This window comes from Ursus maritimus, unplaced genomic scaffold (assembly GCF_017311325.1).
Source record: "Ursus maritimus isolate PB19 unplaced genomic scaffold, ASM1731132v1 scaffold_2, whole genome shotgun sequence".
Lineage (NCBI taxonomy): Eukaryota > Metazoa > Chordata > Mammalia > Carnivora > Ursidae > Ursus > Ursus maritimus.
Window position 1 is genome coordinate 50,688,618 of NW_024424452.1, and position 25,709 is coordinate 50,714,326.

Sequence of the window (25,709 nt, forward strand, 5' to 3'; positions counted from 1 at the left end):
AAATGCACTAGGCTATACAGACTAACGTGACTAAGACTGTAAGACAACGTTACATGAAAAAAGTGAGTTGTAGAAAGATAACAGGTTTATAGATAAATAATATGTGGTATTTTACACATAGAAACACACATGTGAAAAAATGTTTTAAATCTGAGTGAGAATAAGAAAGATCAAATCCAGAACAGTAGTTATTTCCAGGTAGGAAAATACAGGAATAGAACCCAGAAATAACACATAAGGCTTCAGTTGTATCTGTAATATTTTATTTTTTTTTAAAAAAGAAATGAAACAGTTTAGTCTAACAAATGTCACAAGTAAGCAACTTTTTTTAGAATGGGAAAGACATTTTGAAGTCCCCATCCAAAAATTATAAATAGGCCAGTTTACTATGCCAACAAACTGCCCAAATTAGAAAAAAATCAGAGTATGACTCTTAAATAACAAAATGACAATATGATTTCTAAAATAGCCAGATGAGGGGCACCTGGGTGGTGCAGTTGGTTAAGCGGTTGACTCTTGGTTTTGGCCCAGGTCATGATCTCAGGGTCCTGGAATCGAGCCCTATGTCAGGCTCCACACTCAGTGTGGAGACTGCTCCAGGATTCTCTCTCTCCCTCTGCCACTGCTCCCACCCCTGCCCCGCTCACCCACACTCTCTCTCTCAAATAAATAAATCAATCCCCCCACCAAAAAAACAAAGAAACAGCCAGATGGTCTAGCTTAAAACTCAAAGGTGATTTAGATCTCTAGCCAACCCCATTTCCAAGAGAAAATCCTTCCACGTCTACGCTTCAGTAAATCTTACGTAGTTTCTTGAGAACACAGAAATAGACATATGCTTTACAGCCAACAAAGGCCAAGCAATTACAATAGAGGTGTTAAGAGTCAGAGACAGAATACAAACATCAAAAACAAAAAGCAAAACTACTACCAAGAGTAAAACAAATAAAAACTAAAGCAATTCTTTATGACTAATCCTTGGTCGAGTGCTTCATTTTAAGGAGGACGGAGAGACTTAACACTGTTGTGGAGACAGCAAAGGTTTCCCTGAAGAAATGACTCTAAGGCTGAAATGTGAGGAATGAGTGATTAAAGATGAATTAAGTGAAGGGGGGTGGTGTGCTTTAGGCAGAGGGTGGGGTGAAGAGCTTCAAAGTCCTGGTGGCTGGAGTGAAGTGTGTGACTAGGAGCAGATGAAAGAAAGTACTGTAACTGGACCAGTACTAGATGGGGCGGGGCAGAGGCTGTGGGGAGCTGGTGGGCCACAAGGTGGAAGAGGAAGGTGGGACCTCGTACACCTTGTTAATGAATTTGATTTCCAGACCACCAAAAATGAATGCCATCTAGAAGTTTAAAATGAAGGTATTTTGTGATCTTGATGACTTTTTAAACGCTGTGTGTGGGGTGTGGGGGTGTGTGTACATGGGTGCAGAGGGATGCAAAGTGGATGCAGAAAGACCAGCTGGAAGGCTACGGGGGCAGTCCACAGGCCGGACAACAGCATCTTTGTCTAGAGTGGTCGTGATGGGAAAAGATAAAAGCAGACATTCTCAAAAACTATGTAAGACAAAATCTGCACAACTCAAGGACAGACGGTGAGAATAAGGAAGAGTGAGGAGTCAAGGACTGTTCTGGGCTCCTGGCTTGCACAACTCGAGGACAGTGTCATTCACTGAGAGAGGATGCCGGAAGAGCACCACCTGGGCGAGGTACTGAGTAAGTGGGGCAGAGATCAGGAGTTCTGTTTTGGACATGGTAAGTTTGGGCTGTCTTTGAGAAATTACAAGCAAATTTAGGGGAGGTCTGAGTTGAAGGCATAAATTTGTGACTCTGACTACAGTTGAGATAGCCCAGGAAGAGAATACAGAAAGAAAAGAGGACCAAGCTTTGTGGGGTTCTAACATCGAGGCCAACAAAAAAAGCAATGACTCTACATAAAGGAAACATAAAACAAGGAGCCAAAAAAAAAAACAGAAGAAAATATATGGAGAAATACAATCTTCTTTCAATAAATTTTTGTTAGATTAAGAATTAATTGACAAACACATGTATCTGGCTCAATGGCACTTAACTTGAACCATAAGACAGTTTCCATTTCAAGTTTTTTTAAAAATTTTTTATTTTTACTGAATTAAAAAAAATCCCAAGTCATGATCACATAGATTGGAGAAAGGAACCAGTATCAGATGGTGTGTCAGCAAGATTCAGATTGATTACTTTACAAAGATATTTCTCCCTGAAGCTTATGTACAGCTCTCAGACAGGTTCTAGTCTAGGCTGCTAATCTTATTACACAGAAAAGTTGGAAGACTGGAAGTTTCTATTGGAAGGATAATAGCAAATGGATTCTTAATATACTCTTCAGATGTGCTTGCTCTGGAAGGTTATCTTTCATATTTGGATGTAGCATTTGTGTGTTAAACATGCCCATTGATAGGTCATTGAGCCTTCTGTCCAATAACTAAAGAGAACCAACAAGGTTTAGAAAACTCAAATTTTTGGTCAGTGGACTACTTGAAACCATTTGTTTTTTTCAGAAAATCTGGTTATCTTATCTTCAACATGTTTCTAGCTAGACATTAACATTCTTATCACCTTTTAAAGGAAACTTGTTTGAACACCTTTTCCCTCAAAATCCATCGTATTTCAGTTTGAAAGATACACTTCCCACCAATTCTTCACACTGTACACTGAAGAGACAGCTTTTTTTTTTTTAAAGATTTTATTTATTTATTTGACAGAGATAGACAGCCAGCGAGAGAGGGAACACAAGCAGGGGGAGTGGGAGAGGAAGAAGCAGGCTCATAGCGGAGGAGCCTGATGTGGGGCTCGATCCCGTAACGCCGGGATCACGCCCTGAGCCGAAGGCAGACGCTTAACCGCTGTGCCACCCAGGTGCCCCTGAAGAGACAGCTTTTAATAGCCATGATTTCATGATAACCTGTTTTCAGTATTTCCTTCAAAGCCGAATCAAGATCAGAAGTATGTTGCTAACCACTGATTTCATGGCGAATGGAATACTGAGGGACCAGGCAGTAGGTATAATCTTATTTATTCGCATGGCAGAATAAATTCCTTGCAGAATTACCGCCCCCGTATGTGCTCGCCAAAAAAAGGCCTTCCCGGTGTTTCATCATTACTAATTCAAAGACAACTTTTGCAATCTACAACCCAGCTTGCAAAATGCTAACTCTTATCACTTAGATTTTCACCAACCCACAAAAGAATGGGTCAAGACTTTTCCTTCGAATGGGCCACACATGTGAAAAGAACAATAAAATGAAATATGCTATAAAGAACGCATATATGACAGTAACTGGCATTTCAACATATGTCCAACAGAGATATTTGGTAAGGAACACTGCCAAAGAGATTCTTCTGCTTTCTCCTTGACAAAAATATGTGTCAATAATCATATGATTGCTTTTACAAGTTGGGTTTCTTGATAATTTGTTAACAGAAATTTAATTCTGAATATTGCTTCCATGGTTCTGTCTTCCTCCCTACCTGTAGTGACCATGGTAAAAATTATTTTGCCGATGCTCTGGAAAACTTACCAGAGAGGTTGCTGGGCTTTATCTGAAAACTCACTGAAGTTTAAATGGCTTAGGTCGCCATTTGACAACATTTTATACAACAGATAACATACCAGACACTAGGAGTAAATGGATTATTCACTTAATAAGTCTAATTATCAGATGTCAGTTACTGAAAATTGATTGTACTTTCCCTGCTTGTACAAAACCACTGTCCTAGCACAGAGATTCACAGTGTATGTCGTTGTAATGCTGCAGCCCTCTTTATTATTTAAGGACATAATTCTGAGTTACAGCAGTCCTATCTTTATTCTCATTTCAGGCTTTACTACTCAGTAAATCACTTCAGAACCACTGAGCCATTTTTGTGAGTTGGGGCTATAATGCAACATAGTAAAACAACAGAAAATGCAAATTAATAAACAATACGCGGAAGACAGATAAACTGCACCCACCTGGCTATGAGCTGAGAAAAGCTTACACAGACTTTGTTATCCATGTATAAACTAATGTGTCCAAGTTTAAAAACTTGGCGAAATTTCCGAGAAAATGATAATTAATCTTACATTTTGAGTACATGAACTATCAACAAAACTGCTTCATTGTTTTGCTTTTCCTCCAACATCATTAGGCTGCTTAAAAGATCCCCAGGAATTGCTAGTATAGTTCATAAGCCCCAAAAAACACTAATTAAAATATGAGGTGAGATTCATGGTCCAAAGAGGAAGGGGTAAATACAGCATCAAACTCAAATAATTTTTTAATGATGAAAACTTACTAAATTGGATCCCATTAATTCAAAATATGTGATACAAATAATATGAGTATATTATGTGAACAATGTTGAAGCCACAGATGCTTAACAATTCCAAAGGCCAAACTGCTTTTGAGAGCTTTATATTTTAGAAGTTTTGAACAGTTGTGGTATCAAATTTAGGTTACTTTGTCTATCACTGATGTTGTCAAAGGAAAGTACTATTTCCTATAAATGTGTTACACACAGAAGAGAACATAAAGGATGGGAATCAGCTTAAATTCAGATCAAGTCCATAATAAGATTTAACTGAACGCTTTTGGAAATGAGATTAAAATGAATATTTCAAATATATGTGTTATCATTATCTGCCTTTTAATAAGCACACCTATGACACGGACAATATATTTTGCTGTTTGTTACCTATAGGACTTCACTGTCAATGCTAAGGAAAACAGATTACTTCTCATTCCATTATTTCTTTTTTAGCTATAAAAAAAGACTGGGAGATCCTACCGGCCAAATGTTGAATGTTCTACAATGCATGGGAACTAACCAAGCCTCACCTGTTTGTTTTCAAAACTCTTAACTGCGAGCAAATCTATGAGCATAAATGAATATTATTTCAAAAATAATGACATATACACAGTGTACAGGCTACATTTAGTGAATGTCTATCTTTCCCTGGATTTTATTTTCATAGATTAAAGAAAACAAAATTGCCATCGTTCTTTATATACCTATTTGGAAAAGCAACACTTCATCAGCCAGATTAGCAGCATTTACAACAGAAATTACTTGTCATCAAGTACATTTTTTAGTTATTCAGATAAATAAAGCAACATTCAGCTTCACATCTGCGTGTTTCCACAAGTTCAAGTGTGGTTCTACAGTCGTCTCTGGGCCCCTTAGGGAAAGACTGAGTGGGGGTCATATTACTGGGCATCCAACTTGCAAAACAGGCCGCAATCACTTAACGTCACTTAAAATCACCCGGTTTACCAGAGTAACTCACAGATTAATCCAGGAAGAGTGGAGAAGCCAGACGGGGGTGGACGGAGCCACTTAAGCACTTTGTGCATTTTTAAAAGGTTCCCGGCAGAGGGGTGGCAAAATCTGCTCCACTGTGGCTCCAGCCCAGTTTGAAAAGAGCAGCTTTGGATAATTTATCTGCCCAGAGAGGATGCCATTTTGTAACTCATAGAACTGCATCATAATTAGCTAACAGACCGGTGCTAGACACTTCTCCCAGAAGACATCCGTAACGTATACCATCTCACAGAGAAAAAAAAAGAATGCAGCAAACATTTCGTTCTCCCTGATCAGAAATATCAGTGCTATGAAAGTTACATTGATTGCTAAATATAAAAGTAGTACAAAGACAGATCTCTAAGTATATAAAATAAACTGAGTTATCTGGCACTGAGCCAAGTGGGAACAGACCCAAATTTTTAATTTAATGTTAAAATCATAGCAGGTATAGTTGAACACACCATACTAAAAAGTTCTTACATTAAGATTCCACCTGTCTTAGGAACTCAAAGTTATCTGCACATTTTCATATGTAACCATGACCCTATTACCTTCTAATAAAAAATCACAATGTATACTAATTCACCACATACAAACTTAACATATAGGGTATACGTGTTAAAATATTTGCTTCATTCTTAATGTACTAAAATGTGTATCGGAGAAACTTTTCCCACATAAGTATAATGAGCAACCTGAAATAGCTTTCCTAGGTTTAATCAGGGCAATATCCACCCTAACTCCTTTCTTTTTCTTCCCCTGCTGTTTTTTATTTGCATTCTTTGAAGAAATGTTAATATTTTTTACTCTAAGTTAACTGAGAGACTAGTTCCTGCGGAAGAAGGAAGAAAAGAAAGTGAAGCAATAAAAAGAAACCGTCTATGGGCATAATTAACTATAAACAGATTTTTTAAAAATGTTTTTTTATTACATTATGTTAGTCACCATACAGTACATCCCTGGTTTTTGATGTAAAGTTCGATGATTCATTAGTGCGTATAACACCCAGTGCACCATGCAATTATAGATTTTTAAATAAAGCAGAATCCTGACTATTTCAAAATATTTGTTACAAAGTTTTATGCTACTGAATTAAAAGACATAAATCCCTTTCATATGGTGTATTCATTTGAGTTGTAGATATTTCTCAAGCAACTACTTGATAAATATAATTGAAGCATTATTAAACATAAATACTGTTTTATATCATGTCTTTTCTTCAGATATTGACGAAATGTAGTATTTTACCTAATAGGAAATTTAGGATAACTGACTTTACAGAATATCATAGATTAATAAACTTACATTCTAATTACTTACTATTAAAATAATTAAATACCTTTTGTAGACTGGTAGGATTTAGCTGAGTTTTGTCTATTATTTTCACAGCAACCTGAAAAAGAGAACCATTAAACTATATATTTGAGAATATGTATTTTGATGGATTAAAAAATCTTCTGTTTCATTCCTAACTAGATGTAATTTAGTTATATTTGGTGTTCACATCACTAGATGGTAAAGTTGTGACCATCTGGCAGCCTTAAGATGTGTTTCACTGACCTATGTCTTCAGCATATCAGATTCTGAGTCAATAAAATGACACCTTTCATATTACTTCCAAGTCTCCCCTTTAAAGCAAAGATCATTTGTATCTTAATCTTTTACTTCTGATCTTAGTACGTTATAATTATCAGAAGGGAGGGGCTTATGAGCTTTCAGTAGGTTAAGTATCATGTGAATAAAATGATATTAGAGAAATCAAACACCCAAGTTTGCTTACAGCAGTGGACTGACCAAATGGATTAGGTCTAAGTCTCTGCCTAATGGAACCTGCGTCTGAACAGTTCCTGGAGCCAGAATGGGCAGAGGACTAAAATGAACCGTACGTGACAACAATATTATGTATAGCGCAAAAGAAAAACTTATTAAAAACAAATTATGACTGAGATCTTCATAATGTCCTAACTGGATCCAGGCAACATTAAGTAATATTAACTTTTTCAGTCTTTACTATACAAATTATTAAATATTAGTAATAATTATTAAATAAATTTTTGCTATCTATATACACATAATTGAAAACACATGGGATTTTAGAAACCCAATTCTCGTACTACCTAGAAAAATGTCTGTTTTTAACTGCAAGTGCAATGTGGTCTCTAAATAGATAAAATTAGTGGGTGACTTTCTACACATTCATACCTAATTTACCTGAAGCAGTAATTAATGAGAACTTACACTGGCCCTGTTGCTAGGGTCGGGGAACAAAGGTAGTCAGAAATGTTTACAGAAACCATATAAAGAAGACAGAAGTCTGAGGAAAGCCCAACCGCAGTATGCGTGATTTATGAAGATGCTACATGCAGGGACGTCTTTTCTGAACTTTCAAAGGCCAACTTTTGTGCCATAATATAGCTCTGTTTACAGATGTTCCATTCACACATATCTCAGTGTTTACTATATTTTAAATGTCATTTATTCCAAGCATCAGCTATAGGAAAGCTTTGTCATAAGACTCTGGAGAGATCCAAGCAAATATTTAAAAGCATCATGAAAACTTACCTCTCTACCAGTTAGAACATGTCTTGCCAATTTCACTTTGGCAAAATTTCCCTTCCCTATTGTTTTTTGTAAACGATAATTTCCAATGTGAGGCTGTTCATCTGTTGCTGACGTAATGGAGTTTCTACAGCGAGGGATGTTCTGTCTGCTACTTGATTTGGTAGGCTGGATATGCGGTTCAGTGTATCCATCCACAGATGTATGCTAAGAAAAAGGTTGTAAGATTTCATTGTTAATGAAATTATATTTTAAAAAGGACAAATAAAAAGACTACAAATAATTGTCATTAATAATTCAACTTCAATGAAAATACATCGCACTACACGATTTTAAAGTGAGAGAATTCTATTTATAATTTCTACTTGACTTTAGCTCGCTTTGCCAGAGGGAATATAACTTTAAAATGAAATGTTCTGCATAACTTTAGGCATATATTTTCTTTTTTTTAGAGAGAGAGTGCGCCTGCACACAAGTAGGGGGGAAGGGTCGACGGGAGCCGGGAAGGAGAGAGAGAGAGAATCCCAAGCAGGCTCCACGCTCAGTGCGGTGCCCGACATGGGGCTCGATCTCACAACCCTGAGATCATGAGCCGAGCCAAAATCAAGAGTTGGATGTTTATGGGGCGCCTGGGTAGCGCAGTCGTTGGAGCGTCTGCCTTCGGCTCAGGGCGTGATCCCGGCACGCCGGGATCGAGTCCCACATCGGGCTCCTCTGCTGTGAGCCTGCTTCTTCCTCTCCCACTCCCCCTGCTGTGTTCCCTCTCTCGCTGGCTGTCTTTCTGTCACATAAATAAATAAAATCTTAAAAAAAAAAAAAAAAAAAAAAAAAAAAAAAAAAAAGAGTTGGATGTTTAACCAACTGAGCCACCCAGGCTCCCCTAGGTATATGCTTTTGATTAAAAAAAACATAAAGAGACAGATAGATGGACGCCACACAGACCATTACTCCTCTAACGGTTTTATCCCCTTAGGTCAAGATGATGACACAGCCCAGGATTGTGTCATTAAAAGGGCAGAACGTCTTTAATGCCAAGACAAACAAGTTCATGAATACAGCTCTGTTTCTCCGAACTGGCCCCGCTACTTGTCACATTCACGCTTTCATTTGCTGGCATATAGTTCAGTCAACTGACCAACCAGCTGCCTGCTTCAGGTATCCTGATCGCTCCCTGCCCACGCCCCTCACGCAGCTTGCGCTGCTCAGCCAAGAGCCACAGCGCTGCCTGGGACGGTGACCGAATGCCCACTGCAGTCCTCCTCAGCGCTACTCTTGAAGTAAAGGTGTGGGTCTGTCTCACAGTCGCACACTAGCCCACAACCGTGGTGAATCCTGGTCAAGGGCAGGCTCGGCCCCTGACCCCAGGACCAGCTGCCCTACGAACTGTTTCACCAGCTCTCGATGCTCCGGCGCTCTCGTTCGGTTTTGCCTGCATTCTGACACACGTCTAGCCGTTTTTGTGAGAATACAGAGTCACACACAATAAACGTAACATCTCTCTCCGACAAATTTCTTTAAAATAGCTGAAGATGAGTAGCACAAATTAACAAAAGAAATGAGCATTTTTCAGTTGCAAAGTAACTAATTCAGCCCGCGCTGTCCTGCCTATACAACTACTAGCTTGCCTAAAAAAATTTTGACCAGAAAACTTCTTAAGGGCAACATTAACGATGACTCCATTTTTACCATGCTCATGCAAAACATGACTCAAGGTCATTTTTCTCTTTGTTATTACTTTACGATTTTTTTTTAACAGGAGAAAATAAAATTTAATTATGTATGTAAAAGGGCTCCATAAAACCTGAGGTCTCTACTTTCAGATTTTTTTCTTTTTTAACACGGCGCAAATTAAAGAGAGGTCTCTGGGTCTTACGCACACCTCAGCCTCCGGCCTCATTGTGAACTAGTGCCCCTTGGTGTATTCGCACAGCAAACTGCTTTCTCGTAGCTCATCACCCGCCCCACTGTACTATCATTATACACTGACTTCTCTGTCTCTGCCACCCTACCACGAGCGATCTGAGGACAGGGATGTTTTCTTTTCATTTTTATATACTCACCACATTGCACAGCCCCAGACTCAGAGGAAAGGCTCAATAAATCAATACTTCTCAAAGTGTTGTCCCTGAACCAGCACCATCAGCATCATCTGGAAACTTGTTAGAAATGCAAATTCTCTGGCCCTGTTCCAGACCTACTGAGTAGGAAGCTCTGGGGGTGGGCCTAGCAACCTGTGTTCTAACCAATCCTCTGGGTGATTCTGATGCAGGCTGAAGTCTGAAAACTACTGCAATAAATAATGTAAGAAGGAGGTAAATACAAAGTTATTCACTGGCTCTTACAGACTTTTCTATTATCTGAGCACAAACAAGAGATGTTAATTATAATCAATTTCTAAGCATTAACAGGTTGCTGTACTTTGCCCCATAAATTGTACTTCTCTACCTGAACTTGTTCTGCAGGGAATGGGGACCTGTCCATGCTTCAAGATTTAATTTTATCTCCTCCTCAAAAAGCTTCCTATGTCTTTCCACAAAGCAGAGTTGATTCCCTCTCTCTTTTGTTGCTATTTTTATATCCAGTACAAATTTCTACTACTGGAACTCTCACACCATCTTCTAAGTATGTGTCATGGTCTGTTTTCACTGTTAGACCTGAAGCTCCGTAAGCTCCATAACTTAATATAGTGTTAGGTACAAAGAATGCACTCAGTATATAAATGCTAAATTGAAGGAATTCAGGGCCCTTGTACTCCTGATGCCCCTTAGAGAAGGACTTCTGGGAAATGACACCCTGCTGTCCAGATCTTTGATGCATATTAATACCCACCCCCCAATACTGGTTGCAAGGCACATCCTGACATTAAACCAAACTATGACAGACTGCATTACTGGCCTCAAATTTTCATGCCCCTTGCCACATAACTCTTTAGTGTCCTTCCACTGAGAGTAGGACTTAGTTCCCCGCTCTTTGGGAGTTCAGTCACGCGATTTGCTTTGGCCAAAAGAATGAGCTGGAAGTGACAGTATAGCTGGTCCCAAGCTGGTCATCAAGAGATTTTGCTGTGTTTCAGCTTGCTCTCTTAAACTTCTGCCATCACCCTGAGACGGACTTGCCCAAGCTGACACCAGAAGGAAGATGAAAAATACATAGAGCAGAGCCACTCCCACCTGAGCCCAGATTAAATCATCTGGTTCCCCAGATGACCCACTGACTCATGAGAAATAATATATGCTTTTTAGTTTAAGCCACTGGGTGTTGGAATGGTCTGTTACAGCAATGTCAGCTGATACACAGACTTATCACTATTTTTAAATGCAGAGGTAAACATAAGGGAACAATGAACAATTAAGAGATTCTTATCAAACATGTTCAAATTCTAGTAGTCTGCAAACATAAAAAAGAGGGGTTGCTATATAATCAATTCCCTAAAGAGAAACTCTTGATCAAATAAGTTACATATGGGTAGAATCCCTGACTTTTTAGTATCCCCAGCAAGTGTGGTAAGAAAGAGGGCTCAGCAAACATTTCTGTAAAAAATAATAAATATTTTAAGCTTTGTAGACTGTAACTATCTCTGTTGCTTATGCATTTCCCCCCCTAGCTTCTTAAAAATTTAAGAACCTTTCTTAGTTCAGGGCCATACAAAAAAATCACCAAAAGGCTGGATTTGGCCCACTGGATAACACATGACCTCTAACGTAGGATTAAACTGTTTCTGGATGATTCCACCAAAAGAATAGGAGATTCTAGGAAAAGCACAGGTATGGCTGTGTCTACCTGGAGAGCAGAGAGAGGATAGGGGGCTCATCTAAAAATATTATTCTTTCTCATCCCACCACCTAAGTTGGAAAAGGTGGCATATTCTCCAAAATCCTTTTTAAAAATAAGATCTCAACTTTTGACATTCAGCATGATCATTTTATGAGCCATCCAACTTATTCAGAATGCATTTATATGAGTCTTAGAAGTTAAAAATAGAATATATAGAAAATATATTATGTAATTCTGATTATAAAACACCCACCCAAAAATATTTCCCCCACAACCCCATCTTTTCTTAGGATTGCCAGAGCGCCACTCAGGGGCATACTCTTTCTGCGAAGAAACTCTCTGAAGAATAATTTGGAATAACTGATCTCATTCCTTCCTGATCAACAGCTTCACTCTCAAATAGAAAACCTAGCAAGAATATGAATTCAGCTCATGCTGGATTAAACGGTGAGTTTAAGAACTATCTCAGCCCTAAGGCTAGTAGATACAGGAAATTATGTTAGCTTAATTATAGAATATCTACAAGTTTTTGTCCCCATCTTTAGCTGAAAACGCAAGGTTAGATCTTGGCCTTTCCTTCTTCAAGTTGTCCACTCAAGCAGTAGACCTTGCTTTCTGTCATTCTTCCTGCAGCAGTGGCAACAGAACCCTACAGCTTGCCCAGAGTGCAGCATATTCAAAGTAATTAAAGGTCATAGTTTCATTAGCTCTTCAAGGCTGCATCTCATGGATCCACACTCTACTTCTTGAATAATAATAGAATTTCTCCTGCCTTCAATACCAACTGAAATGAATTTTTCTACTCACTAGCTATGCATTTTTGGGCAAGCTATTTTAACCCTTATGTGCCCGTTTCCTTATCAGACAAACTGCTAGAAATCATGTTTTTGGGGCGTGGAGGGGAAACCTTAAAAGTATCCAGGGAAAAACAACACAATACATACAAAGGAATGACAATTCAAATGGCAGCTCACTTTTCCTCAGAAACAACAGAGATCAGGTGACAATGCAAGATATCTCATGTGCTGCAAAAAAACCCATACTGAAACCCTAAATTCTTTATCCAGTGAAAATATTCTTCAAAAAAGAAAACAAAGACATTTTTAGACGAACAAGAGCTAAAAGAATTTGCTGCCAGAAGACATACACTATATAAAACACTAAAGAAAGTTTTTCTGTCCAAAGGGAAATGACCATAGATGGTAACCTGAATCTACACAAAGGAATAAAGAGCTCTGGAAATAGGAAATATGTGAGTAAGTATAAAAGAGTACGTATTTTTTCATCTCTTACTTTCTTTAAAAGACACTATTTAAAGCAAAAATTTATAACACCATACTATGGGGTTTATAATGTAAGCAGATGTGAGTATATGTGAAAATACAAGTACAAAGGCCAGGGGAATTAAAATACTCTTACAAAAGTCTTACATTTTATCTGAACGGGTACAATATTAACAGTATGGAGACCGTAATAATATATGAATGCATTCTGTAATCTCTAGAGCAAGCACTAAAATGCACTAAAATTGCAGAGACATAGGTAAGAAATCAACAGAGGAATTTAAATGGAATACTAAAAAACACTGATTAACTCAAAAGTAGGCAAGGAAGGAAGAAGAGAGGAACAATACAACAACTACAACAAAGAGATGGGACAAAAACAAAAGAGTAAATTATAGACTTCCCAAGCAGATCAATATTTATATTTAACATAAACTAATTATTTCAATTCAAAGAGATTATCGAATGAATTTTTGAAAAAGTCTGTCTTAGAGACAGCTAAGAGATGCACTGTAAGTATGAATACACAGATAGACTGAAAGTAAAATTATGGGGAAAAATATACTATATTATGCAAACACTCAGCAAAAGAGAGGTAGGGACGCTATAATAATATCTGACAAATAAGACTTCAAGACAAGGAGTACTGTACTAACGAAGTAAAAAGAGACACCACATAATGATACAAGGGCAAACAGAACAATCATAAATATAATTATGCATGTGCTTTGTAACTCAAGTTTCAACAAGCAAAAATGACAGAACAAAGAAAAAAGTACATAAATCCATGACCACAATTAGAGATTTTAACTCCACTCTCCCGAAAGAAGAATCGCACGTGCGCACACGGACACACACACACACACACGCACAGACACACACACACACACAAAACACTAAGAGGAAAAGAACTCTTCTCAACATCCTTGTTGCTCTATGTATCAAACTACCTTACAGAAAAACTGTACACAGGTATTATTTTAGTTCTCTTTAGAATGACAACTTTGGATTTTTATCAAAGGACAATTTAAAAAACAGCCACATCTTGTACGGAAGGACGACTGAAGATAGCACTAATAATGACTAATGCTTATTCTGTGAGGAGCGACAATAAATCTGAGTGTAGTTGCAGAAAAATTCTCTCAACTGGTATGCTTCCTTTATTATATTATGTTATTGTACAATAATGCCTCCCTCCTTCCCCAATTTCAGTGTTTCAAGGTGAATTTTCACTTCAATTGGCAAAATAGTGAATGGTTTCAGTGAAAATAGCAGCTTTATGAATGGCAAAGACTTTTAAATTGCAGGAAAGAATGCTTATTGAAAATAGAAGGCTTGTGGTTTCTCTTCCTGTGTTCCTACAGCACCCAGGACATTTCTGTATACAACAGTAAATACCTTACAGTGTGATTGCCTTTTTTTTTTTAAACTACCTCCTACCAAACTGTGAGCGTCTAAGTGGTAAAGCACTGTATCTTTTACATTTCCTCATCATTCCAATAGTGGTTGCTCCATGAATGGACCCACCAAGTAGTGCCTTTTATTGTAAGTACCCCACCTAAATTACCAATAGAAAAAAAGCTATTTTATATATTAAAGTTTATTTCAATGAGATGTCAACAGATTTGATAAGACAGTCATTATTAAAATAAAATGCCTCCAAAACTTTCCGACGCTACCCTGCTATGCACTGCAGGAATGTAAAAGGCAGCGCTGCACAACAGGGTGACCCTGCCTGCCCTTAAGGAGTAACCCCATAATTTTTCAAACTTCAATATTATAAGTGACCTTTCAGCTTTAGGAATCAGAAATAGGTATGTTTTATTTTATTTTTTAAGATTTATTTGAGAGAGAGAGAGAGCAAGCGGGGGGGGGGTAGAGAGAGAGAGAGAGAGAAGCAGACTCCCTGCTGAGTGGGGAGCCCAATGTGGGGATCAATTCCATGACTCTAAGATCAGGATCTGAGCCAAAACCAAGAGTCAGAGGCTTAACCAACTAAGCCACCCAAGTGCCCCCAGAAATGGGTATGATTTTGAAACCTTAAAAGAATGATACCAATGAAAAAAAGGTGGCCAATACAGTTTATTAACAGAAGTCTAAGCAACCAAAAGACTATCTTCACCAATATCACACAACGACATATTAAAGAAGTATCATTATAGTCTTGGGAATATGACCCAGAAGGAAAAGTTTATACAAGAGAAACATTATATCACCAAATCTGAAAAAGATGGAGTAGCACTGAGTGATAAGCCGAAAAAAAAGAAACAGGATAAGAATATCCCATCAAACATTCGCACTCAACATGATAATAGTGCTAGACAGACCAGCAATGCTTTTTAAGAAGAAGAATATGCAAAGGAAAGATTTGTGTCATCTTTCCATGGCCAGCAAGAATATAAGCCTAGAAAATGCAATAAATCAATAAAGCATCTTTTGGAAGTACTGCTTGAGATTTTATTTTATTTTATTTTATTTTATTTTATTTTATTTATTTGACAGAGAGAGAGAGAGAGCGCGCCACTGAGAGAGGGAACACAAGCAGGGGGAGTGGGAGAGGAAGAAGCAGGCTCCTAGCGGAGGAGCCTGATGTGGGGCTCGATCCCAGAACGCTGGGATCCCGCCCTGAGCCGAAGGCAGACGCCTAACGACTACGCCACCCAGGCGCCCCACTGCTTGAGTTTAACAAAGTTACAAGAGAGGAAACATCCTTAAAAACGAATGACATTCTGCAGGAATCACTTGGTGTGTCGGAACCCACCCTTTCACATTCAGCCCAAATGTGACCTTCCTGGAAAAGCTGTCCATCACATCAGAGCGTCCACTCTCCCTTCAACTAAGCTGGGTTCGATGCCCATTTCTGGTCTTTCTAGTTATTTCTAGCAGTGCACTGCTCCAAATTTTAAAATTAGTTTTTATTAAAATGATATAGGCATGTGGTCAAAGCTGTAAAGGAACTCTAAAAGGTTTATTAACAAAACATCAGTGCCTTGTACCACGCTTCCAGACTCGCAAGTCTGCCTCCCAGCGTCTCCTCCTTTAGCTTTTCCTTCCAATTTTTGCTTAGTAGTTTCTAAACAAACTGCTTTCATTGCTAATTCTTGGTTCATCAGTCTTAGACATTCTCTCAATTTCCTATTAACGGTCAATTAGGATTAAGATCTTCTAGCTTCCTTTCCCCTCCTGTCATCCTCCTAATGCAATATAATCAATTTTCAGTTAAAAAGTATTGTGTTTACATGAGTATGACTTGTAAATACAAACTCACTGGGAGCCAAGTATTATATTATGCTGCTTTCTATTAAATTTCTTTTTTGTCAGCTTCACAGTGATATAAATAACACAATTAAACTCACCAAACCTAAGTATAAAATATGAGTTGTGACAAACATAAAGTCAGGAAACACAACAATCAATATGTAAAACATGGGATCATGCGAGAGGTTCCTGTGTCCTGCCTGCACCGTCAATGTCCTCCTCTCAGTGATCTGCTTTTTGATACTATGCTTTCGCCTTTTCTAGACTATTAAGGAAGTAGATCACACTGTACAGTTTAACCTTCCAAGTTCATTGTAATTACTGACATATTTGGAGTGTTTTTAAATTTTGTTTTGTGTGTTTCCTGTATTTTTTCCTATATTCATCGGCTTTTCTTTGTTCCTTTATTTTCTCCTGTGTCTATTCTACTGGTGGTAATTTAAAAAATGTTAAGGGTAAAAGTCAAGGTGCAGGGGGCTGTGGAGCCAGTGGGAAATGAAATGGAGGTAGTGAGAGCAGATAATGCCCCTGACAAGTTTGACCTTGAAGACGTGGCAACAGTACAACCGTTGGGGAAGAAAGAGGGGTGCACTTGAGGGAGGTTCTTGTTCATATGCTTCTTTTAAGATGGGAGAGACTGGAGCCTGTTTAAATCCCAAGGGAAGGATCCAGCAGGGAGAGAGAGAGAGAAACTGATGAGGCAGGAGAAGGGAAAGATAAAGCTCACGCAAAGTGGAAAGACTCAGAGCACACGCGGAGACTGCCCTTGTGCAGGAAGAAAGACGCTTCTTCCCTATAAGAAGCAGGAAGGAAGAGAATTCAGGTCTAGACGTAGAAACATGCAAACACTGGGTAATAGGAAGTTGAGGGAGTTCTACTCTGCTGGCTTTTACTTTCTCTGTGTGACTGGAGCTGAAGTCATCTGCTAAGAGTGAAGATAGGCCACACAGGTTTGCAGAGAGTAGCAAAGATTTGAAATAATCTCTGTAGAAAGAGGAAAAAATGAGTTACCCAAAGTAGTCTAGTGGGGCCACTGGGCAGTACTGACAAGTCTAGATGAGCATGGTGCCCACGAGTTTATCGTGGCTCTCACCTGTCCCATTGTGTCATTTTCTTCAGCAATGCTCAAATGCCCACAGGCAGGTTACTGAGGAAGCAGATACATGAGTTCATCCTGGTCTGGTGTTTCATAAACAAGTACCATCAGAGAAAAAGCAGCAACACGAGCTCAGTTATTGGTGAGTTACTGAAGTGATGGATCATAAAATTTAAGCTGGACAGTGAAGAAGGTGAAGACAAGAAAGAGATGATGGATAGGGAGAAGTAGAGGCCAATATACTGGAGGGCTCGACAACGTCAGAAAATAATAAGGCAAGACTAACTAAGAAGAAAGCTGCTCGAAGTCCAGGTACTTGCAGTCAGAAGCATGGGGGACTGGATTAGAGATACTAGAAGGATAGCTGCCAGGTGCAACTAGTATAGAATGTTTTATTAAAAATCATCAAGAATTGTTCTGCTTTTGTTCAATTTATTTTATTTTTTAAGATTTTATCTATCTATCTGTCAGAGAGAGAGCACAAGCAGGCAGAGCGGCAGGCAGAGCAGGCAGAGCAAGCAGAGGGAGAAGCAGTCTCCCAGCCGAGCAAGGAGCCCAACTCAGTACTCGATCCCAGACCCTGGAATCATGACCGGAGTTGAACGCAGACGCCTAACCAACTGAGCCACCTAGAAGTCCCTGTTTTTACATGTGCCTGTTCTATTTTTAAAATGTTTTTAAAAATTGCATTAAAATGGGGCACCTGTGTGGCTCAGTCAGTTAAGCATCTGCCTTCCGCTCAGGTCATGATCTCAGGGTCTGGGATGGAGCCCTGAATCAGGCTCCCTGTTCGGTGGGGAGTCTGCTTCTGCCTCTGCCCCTCCCCCTGTTTGTGTGCGCGCACGCGCACTCTCTCTCTCTGTCTGAAATAAATAAAATATAATGCAATTAGGGGCGCCTGGGTGGCACAGCGGTTAAGCGTCTGCCTTCGGCTCAGGGCGTGATCCCGGCGTTATGGGATCGAGCCCCACATCAGGCTCCTCTGCTATGAGCCTGCTTCTTCCTCTCCCACTCCCCCTGCTTGTGTTCCCTCTCTCTCTGGCTGTCTCTCTCTCTGTCAAATAAATAAATATCTTTAAAAAATATATATATATAATGCAATTAAACTTCATAGTCACATTATTAGAATTAATCTTGAATTATCTATGATTTTCACTGGTTACGTTATTCAACAGCAGTTTCTTATACCCCTGTATTTCTCTTTCTCAGAGCTGTTTTCTTCTAGTTTGCGATTTTTTTTTCAGGTAGGTGTGCATATGATACACTTTCTGAATCACTGCAGGTCACTCTTCTTTATGTTTACATATAAAACAGCTGGATATAGAATAAGTACAATGGAACATTTTCCTACTTATTTCTAGATTTGTTCTAGAAGGTTGAATGTTATAGAATCATGATTTACTGATAACCAGAAAATCATTACAATTAAATTGTGACCCATGAATGACAAAATAATAAAAGACAGAGGAAACTGTACAGAATTTCCAGGTGACAAAATTTTTACCAAAGTTTGTCTAGGGAATAGACTCAAATACAAAGGAGAATTAGTGATACGTCAAAGTCAATGTTAGTATCTCATGTCAATAAGGAAATAATGGTATTATAACAACAAGTTAAGTTGGATCTCTAGGACTGATTTTCACTCCGTACACCAAAATAACTCCTTAAAGGATTAAGGATATAAATGTAAAAACAAAAAACAAAAACAAAGAAGCCATAAAAGTAAGCACTAGAAAAAAGAAATGATAAGCTAGCAACTATTTTTCAGTCTCAGTAGGAGAAATGCTTCTTAAGAATGACACACAACAGAAGCCATAAATTTTTTTTTGTTAAATTTGATACCATAAAATTAAAGAACAATGCACTGGATTCTTTTAAAAACTCTCATTAAATCAAAGTAAAGAGATAAATAATAGATTGAGAAAAAAAATATTTGTAACATGTGGCACACAAATGGTTAATTCTTTAATACTAAAACCTTTGACAAATCAGCAAAAAAATACTCATGAGAAAATGAAAATAAGCAAAGGATAGGTATAAAAAGTTCACATAAAAGGACATATGCATGATTTTTAAACATATGAAAGCACAGTCAATCATAAGTTAAATATAAATTAAAAGTACAATGAAATACTATTTTTCATTTATCAGATTAGCAAAGATTAGAGGTTGACAGCACTGTTCAGTAAGTTGTAGTACAAATACAAACACTCATATATCATGGATCAGAGTGAAAACTAATATAAATTCTACGTAAAAGGAATTTGGCAACATCTATTATTAAAGAAATTCCTATAATCATTGGACTAGAAAATTTACTTCCAGTTATTTATTCTACAGAGTGACAAATGAGCTTAAAAAATAAATGCATACAAAGATATTTATTGCAGCACTTTCTGTAACAGCAAAAGATAAAACAAGCACAGATGTCCCCCAATAGGGGACTGGTTATATACGAATGGTATGCTCTTTGTAAATGTGCACGTGCATACACGTAGAAGCCTCACAGACTTCAATAAGCATAAGCACAGAATATGCCCAGAAGATTACACAAGAGACACAGCGTAAGTAGTTCTGGCTAAGGAGAGGAAACTAGGGAACTGGGAAATGTGGAAATAGGACTAGAGGGAACAATGTCTTTTCCTAATGTAACTTTTTAGTATTTGGAGTATTGTTCGATAGGCACATATATTAACTATACAGTATAATAAAACAAGCAATTTAAAACACTTGATTAAAAAAATTTTTTTTAAGATTTTATTTATTTATTTGACACAGAAAGAGAGCGAGCACAACCGGGGGGGGGGGCAGCAGGCAGAGGGAGAAGCAGGCTCACTGCTGAGCAAGCAGCCCAATGCAGAATTTGATCCCATGACCTGTGCCAAAGGCAGACATTTAACTGACTGAGCCACCCAAGCGTCCCAAAACATTTTATCTAAGAGAACAGGTGAAGAAAAGAGGGAAGCAGCATTTACTGAATGTCCACTATGGGCTATACATTACGTTAGACTGGCTGAATAACTTACCAAAAATTCAATCTAACAATTAGTTGCATTATTGGCATTCAGACTCAGAGGCTTATTACTATAAACATAGATGGAGATGTATTTTTAAGAATTAAAATTTGAAGTACAGCTTTGAGGGTAAATAGAATGACAGCATAACTACTTCTGTAGAACCTGCCATAATTAATAAAGCTGAAAAGAAACAAGTTATAGTATATTAATGTAGCCGCACCCCATTCTTCGAACTCCAAACTAAATAAAAAATGGTAACTGACTAGTTTCAGAGGGGTCTTATTAACAACCCCTACGTATGAGCAGTAATGACCAGATGCCTAGGCAGACCACGGGAGAAATGGCAAGAAGGCTACTATTTGGTTCCCGAAAAAAGAATCACATGGTATAATCACCTTAACATTCCCCAACTCAACTTCCTAACTAGTAAAAAGGATGGTAAATCTCCTCATTTTTAAAAGACCAAAATCCAAGGAGCACTCCCCTATGGGCTAGATGTAACTCTAAAACCCTTAATACTCAGTAAAATTGTTCTAAGAAACATACACTTTCCCTGAGGTCATCTGTTCCCTTCTGTCCCAACCTCCCCACAACCTCATCCCCTTACCACTCACTACTTCTCTCAGGCTGCGGAAGAACTGAAAAGAGACCATGAACCCATGAACGCTTATACCTGGCTGTCAGTTCAAGTTCTGTTTCCACTAAATGGAAAGGTAAATCAAAGAGAATCCACCCGCGTTCTTCTTGAGCAAAAAGAAAGTCTAGATAAATCTCCCCATTCCAAGGCTGAACTCTATATACAAGGTTGCCACACTGTAGCTCTGCTTAGATACTGGAGCATGGAGGGAGGGAGGACTCCTTTTGGAGCTGAGTGCTTACAGAGAACATGTGCCTTACCAGCTCATTTACAGGGCAGACTCTGCGGATAGCCAAAAGCAAGACGCCAAGAGGAAGACATCAAAAGATCTGATGACGGATCCTAAGGACAAGCACAAGGAGAAATCCCACTGGTCTCTTTCACCGTGACATGGGCATTCTCTTCTGGCGGAGTTCACCACTAGAACTTTTGGCCTTTGCCTCCTGCCACTCCCAGTTACACTCTTGTACGCCTCTGCAGTAGACCCAAGACCAGGGGCTCACCAAGTAGCCAAACCTCACAGAAGAGAGCAAATACAAGCACTCTCTCTTCCTTCTATTCCTCCAGAACATGGAGGACAATGCCAACAAGCTGAGAGATTGTGGGCCAGTTCCCCACAGCAAGTATTAAAGTTGTATTCTCCAGATACATCGGGGTGCTGGTAAAATGACCTCACTGATGTGACATCAAATGCAATCAGTTGTTAGGTGATTAAAGACATTCACAGGTTCTAAGTGATGGTTACTGCTAAGAAAACTGATCATCTACACTGTGGCTTAAAGGAGCAAGAAATGGAAGAATATCTGAATGATGTGACTAAAATGTAGTAATTTGACCCTTGAATTATACTCATTTTTCACATCTATTCCATTCTTGATGCAAGTCCTATTGCAAACAATACCTTACTGAAATATAAAAGAATGGTACACACTTGGGATTTTATATCCTTTTGCATAAAATAGATAGCTTTGTACTGACCTAAATTATAATACAAGCAGAATTATCCTCCCTCAAAAACAAACAAACAAAAAGCAAAAAAGCCAAAAAGAAAAAAAAAAAAACAACACAAAAACCCCACAATCTTGTAAGGAAGAGAAAGAGAATAAGAGGAAAGTATTTTGAGAATTTCCTCTTTAGTATATGAATAAACTATTTAACAGATGAAAAAAAAATAGTATTATCTCAGGAATAAGATGAAACCACTACACTTCAACATTACATTGTAAAGTTTAACAAATATATTTTTAAAAGATTTTATTTTTTTATTTGACAGAGACAGAGAGTGCAAGCACAAGCGAGGGGAGCAGCAGGTAGAGGGAGAAGCAGGCTCTCTGCTGAGGATGCGGGGCTCGATTCCAGGACCCTGGGATCATGACCTGAGCCGAAGGCAGATGCTTAACTGACTGAGCCACTCAGGCTCCCTAATTTAACAAATACTGATCGATAATCTGTTAATTGAGAAATATTAATTGCTGAAGGGTAAACATAATTTTAAGAAATGGCCCTATATAGTCAAGGTTAGTGGGAAAACTAGTACAGTTTGGCTATGATATAGTGATCAGTAAGATAGGAATACTACACCAGGTGCTACCTTTCCGTCAGCTAGCGTTGTTTTCCAACATTAAACAGTTATTCTCAGGCCACCTGAGCTGTAATTAGTAAATCTTCTTTTACCCACCTTGTACCATATGGGACCTATTTAGAGAATATATATAGGAAACAATTTGCATATACATCTGGACTTTCAGCTTTCCAGCAATTATCACTATGACTAAATAATTAATTGTATGTCCCCTGAGGGCAGAGAAAGTGCTGATTTGTCTCACCCCAAGCAAAGCACTTTGTATAAGATACCTGTCCTACAACAGGCTCTCGTGTGGAACGATGAGCAAACGTCCAAAAACACAGAGGCCTATGTCTGGGCTCCCTCGATCTGGTCTCTGACACTCCTGCAACTACACACAATCTTTAGTTAAATATAGCTTCACTCTGAACCACAAAAAGAACTTCGGGACCAAAAAAAAAAAAAAAAAAAATCATGAAAAAAAACCTCTAAAGTATTTGTATTAAGTGAAAATCATACAGAATAGAGAGAAACTAAATCCCCAGGTTAATTAAAAGCCATTTAATGCCATGGTTTCTGCTCCGTCACTCCCCAAGCTAATGTTTTTGTAATAAATACGCACATAATCCATTTTACTTGGTAGCCCTTCTCTTTGCTGCTGCTGCGGTCTACAAGAGGTGCTGACAGTGAAATGGCCAAAAGGAAGACCACACAATGAAGGAGAGGAGTCAGTCTACCTCAATAGGATTATCAGTGTTCCATTTTTTTTTTTTTAAGATTTTTAAAGTACTGTCTGCACCCAAAGTGGGGCTTGAACTCACAACCCCCAGACCAAGAGTCGCATGCTCCACTGGAGCCAGCCAGGTGCCCCGGATTATCAGTTTTCTAAAGCAAAAAATGGCTGGGTTCAAATAAGACATTTCCATTGAAAGCATGACTTGCTTATCCATTTCGACAGCCTTCGGAATGACGATACAGAGAAATGGTTCTGGAGTCAGGCTGCCTGGCTTGAACCCTGGCCCTGCAACTCAACAGCTGTGCGACCTTGGGCAAGTTGTTTAACCGGTGTATTCCCGGGTCACGACACATGGAAAAAGATGTGACGATAGTACTTCCTTCAAAGAGCTAGTGCAACTGTCACCCAACTGCACGAGGGGCATTCTCTGAGCACCGTTTCTAAGAGGGCTTCCCACGGGTTCTCTCTGCACTTCAGCACTACTTTCTTCATATGGCTTGACTATCTAAAATTATGTTATTTTTTAGAAAAGTACTGTTTTCATATGACTTCCCCTGTAACAGCAGAAATGCATCCGACTTATTTAGCTCTACATCCCTTGTGCCTAGTTAGAAGCAGTGCCCAGAATAACCAAGGAGGAACTCAATGCATGCTTGTGGAGTACAGGGATGACTGAGACACAACGCAGTGAGGTCGTCTGCAAGCACTTGATAGATGTGAGCCGTTACTACCCAGGTGATTAACTCAGGTAAATAATTCAGGCATTTGTGTTATCTGTTCTAAGGAATTTTCCTCATTGTGTTTGCAGGTTTTATTGACTATTCACCAAAATCAAAAAAGTATATTACTGCTTGAAAGGATTTTTCCTTCCACTGTTAGGAGTTGCCATTTGGAGATCATTTCATTTAAGTTCATCTCAGACATTTAGTGAGAGCCACACTATGAACCACATTCTGCAGATACAGCATTGACGGACTGTCCAAATTAGCCAAGACATTTGTCTCTTAGCCTAGTGCCTGCCTCTGGCCAAGCTACCTACTTAAACGCAGAATTATAAGGAGGGATATGGATAGACACAGAATGTAACTGGGCTGGGGGAGGTGGGAGTTTGTAAAGGATCTTGACCCTTTGATGGAAATCCTCACAGGGTTCTATGTGGCCCTTCAAATTCCTTCACTCGTTATGGCTAAGATTCTACCTTAGCTACTGTTTTGGTTGATTGCAGTATCCCCAAAAGGCACCGGCCTAACTGCTCCCAAGTCAGGTGCTTCTGAAATGCAGCCGCGCGGGTTTACACAGGTCCCGAGCAAGATGATGAAAATATATTTGGGTCTCTATATAAATGCACGTCAGTGTAAGATTGTCAAATGTTCTCTCTTAAAAGAACCAGCCTTTATTTTGAGGTCTTGTCCTTGTACTCAAACTTGTGTTGAGCTTTTTCTTTAAATAATTATGTTGATAACTCATGGTGAGTTTTCCCCACTTACTCAACAAACAAAAAGTTGGCAATCTCATTCCATTTCTAAAAGGTTTTTAGATTTATTTATTTATACAAATTTTACCAGTGAAATTCTGAAATCTAGAACATCCAGAAGTAAAAAGAACACAATTAACAGCTGCCTGGCCAAACTCCAAACGCAGAGTACTTGATCTTTTATTCATTAACGCGCTGTCTCCTCCTTCACCCCCGTCCAATTTTTATTAACCACTTGTCTGTAACCGTTGTCTACACTATTCCAGCAGATCTTAATTATAACTCACACAATATTAAGAAAAATTTTCCACCATATGTTTAAGAATGGTATGGACCTTTCCAGAAAATGCTTAAATCTTGTCACACACTGAAATAAATCCTATAATCAAACTGCGCTCCCAGCTTTGTTCTTTGACTTTTTTTTTTTTTTTTTGCTTTTCCCGTATCCTAAGTTGAAGCTCAGAACATGCAGCGCATTTTTTGATGCAGTTAACTCTTGTCCCCAAGTCCCCAATACCCTGCACTGGAATATTCAGAGATTTCTTCAACCTTAAAACCTCTGATCCACGCGCCCTCCCCAGGCTCACTACTACTCACTCCTGCCATGGCCTCCCTTTGCTCCTCATCCAGGTGGTGCGCCAGGATCCTCTACTCCAACTACAGCCCTGCCAATGTCCTTCACTGCCCTGCTTTCCACTCCCTCTCTCGTACGTGCTAGGCAAACCCTCCCCGGTGTGAAAGCCCGCGGGGCTCCTGCCCACGCCTGCTCCTACCCGCGCAACACCGATACACGTGCAAGTGGGCGGCTTGACTGCACTTACATTTTTGGCCTCAAATCCCAAATGAGGACTCTTCTGACGACCCTCCCCCCTGGGGCACACTCACCTTACCCCTCTCTAACATTTCATCTGATGCTTGCTCCTCCTTTCTCTCATAGCCCCACTTGCCAACCGATGTTTTGTTTAATAACAGTTCATTAAGAATAAAGA

General features: G+C 38.9%; 1 protein-coding gene across 3 annotated transcripts in view; it reads right to left on the minus strand.

The window, feature by feature from the left end:
* The window catches only part of MARK1 (microtubule affinity regulating kinase 1), a 113,216-nt gene that overhangs the window by 59,178 nt on the left and 28,329 nt on the right, over positions 1-25,709 (minus strand). For all 3 annotated transcript variants that reach the window (XM_040636009.1, XM_040636008.1, XM_040636010.1), the window contains exons 2-3: positions 7,885-8,088; positions 6,662-6,715 (exon numbers count right to left, since the gene is read on the minus strand). In XM_040636009.1, coding sequence (XP_040491943.1) covers positions 6,662-6,715; positions 7,885-8,088 — 258 coding nt within the window. The remainder of the gene's footprint in view (positions 1-6,661; positions 6,716-7,884; positions 8,089-25,709) is intronic.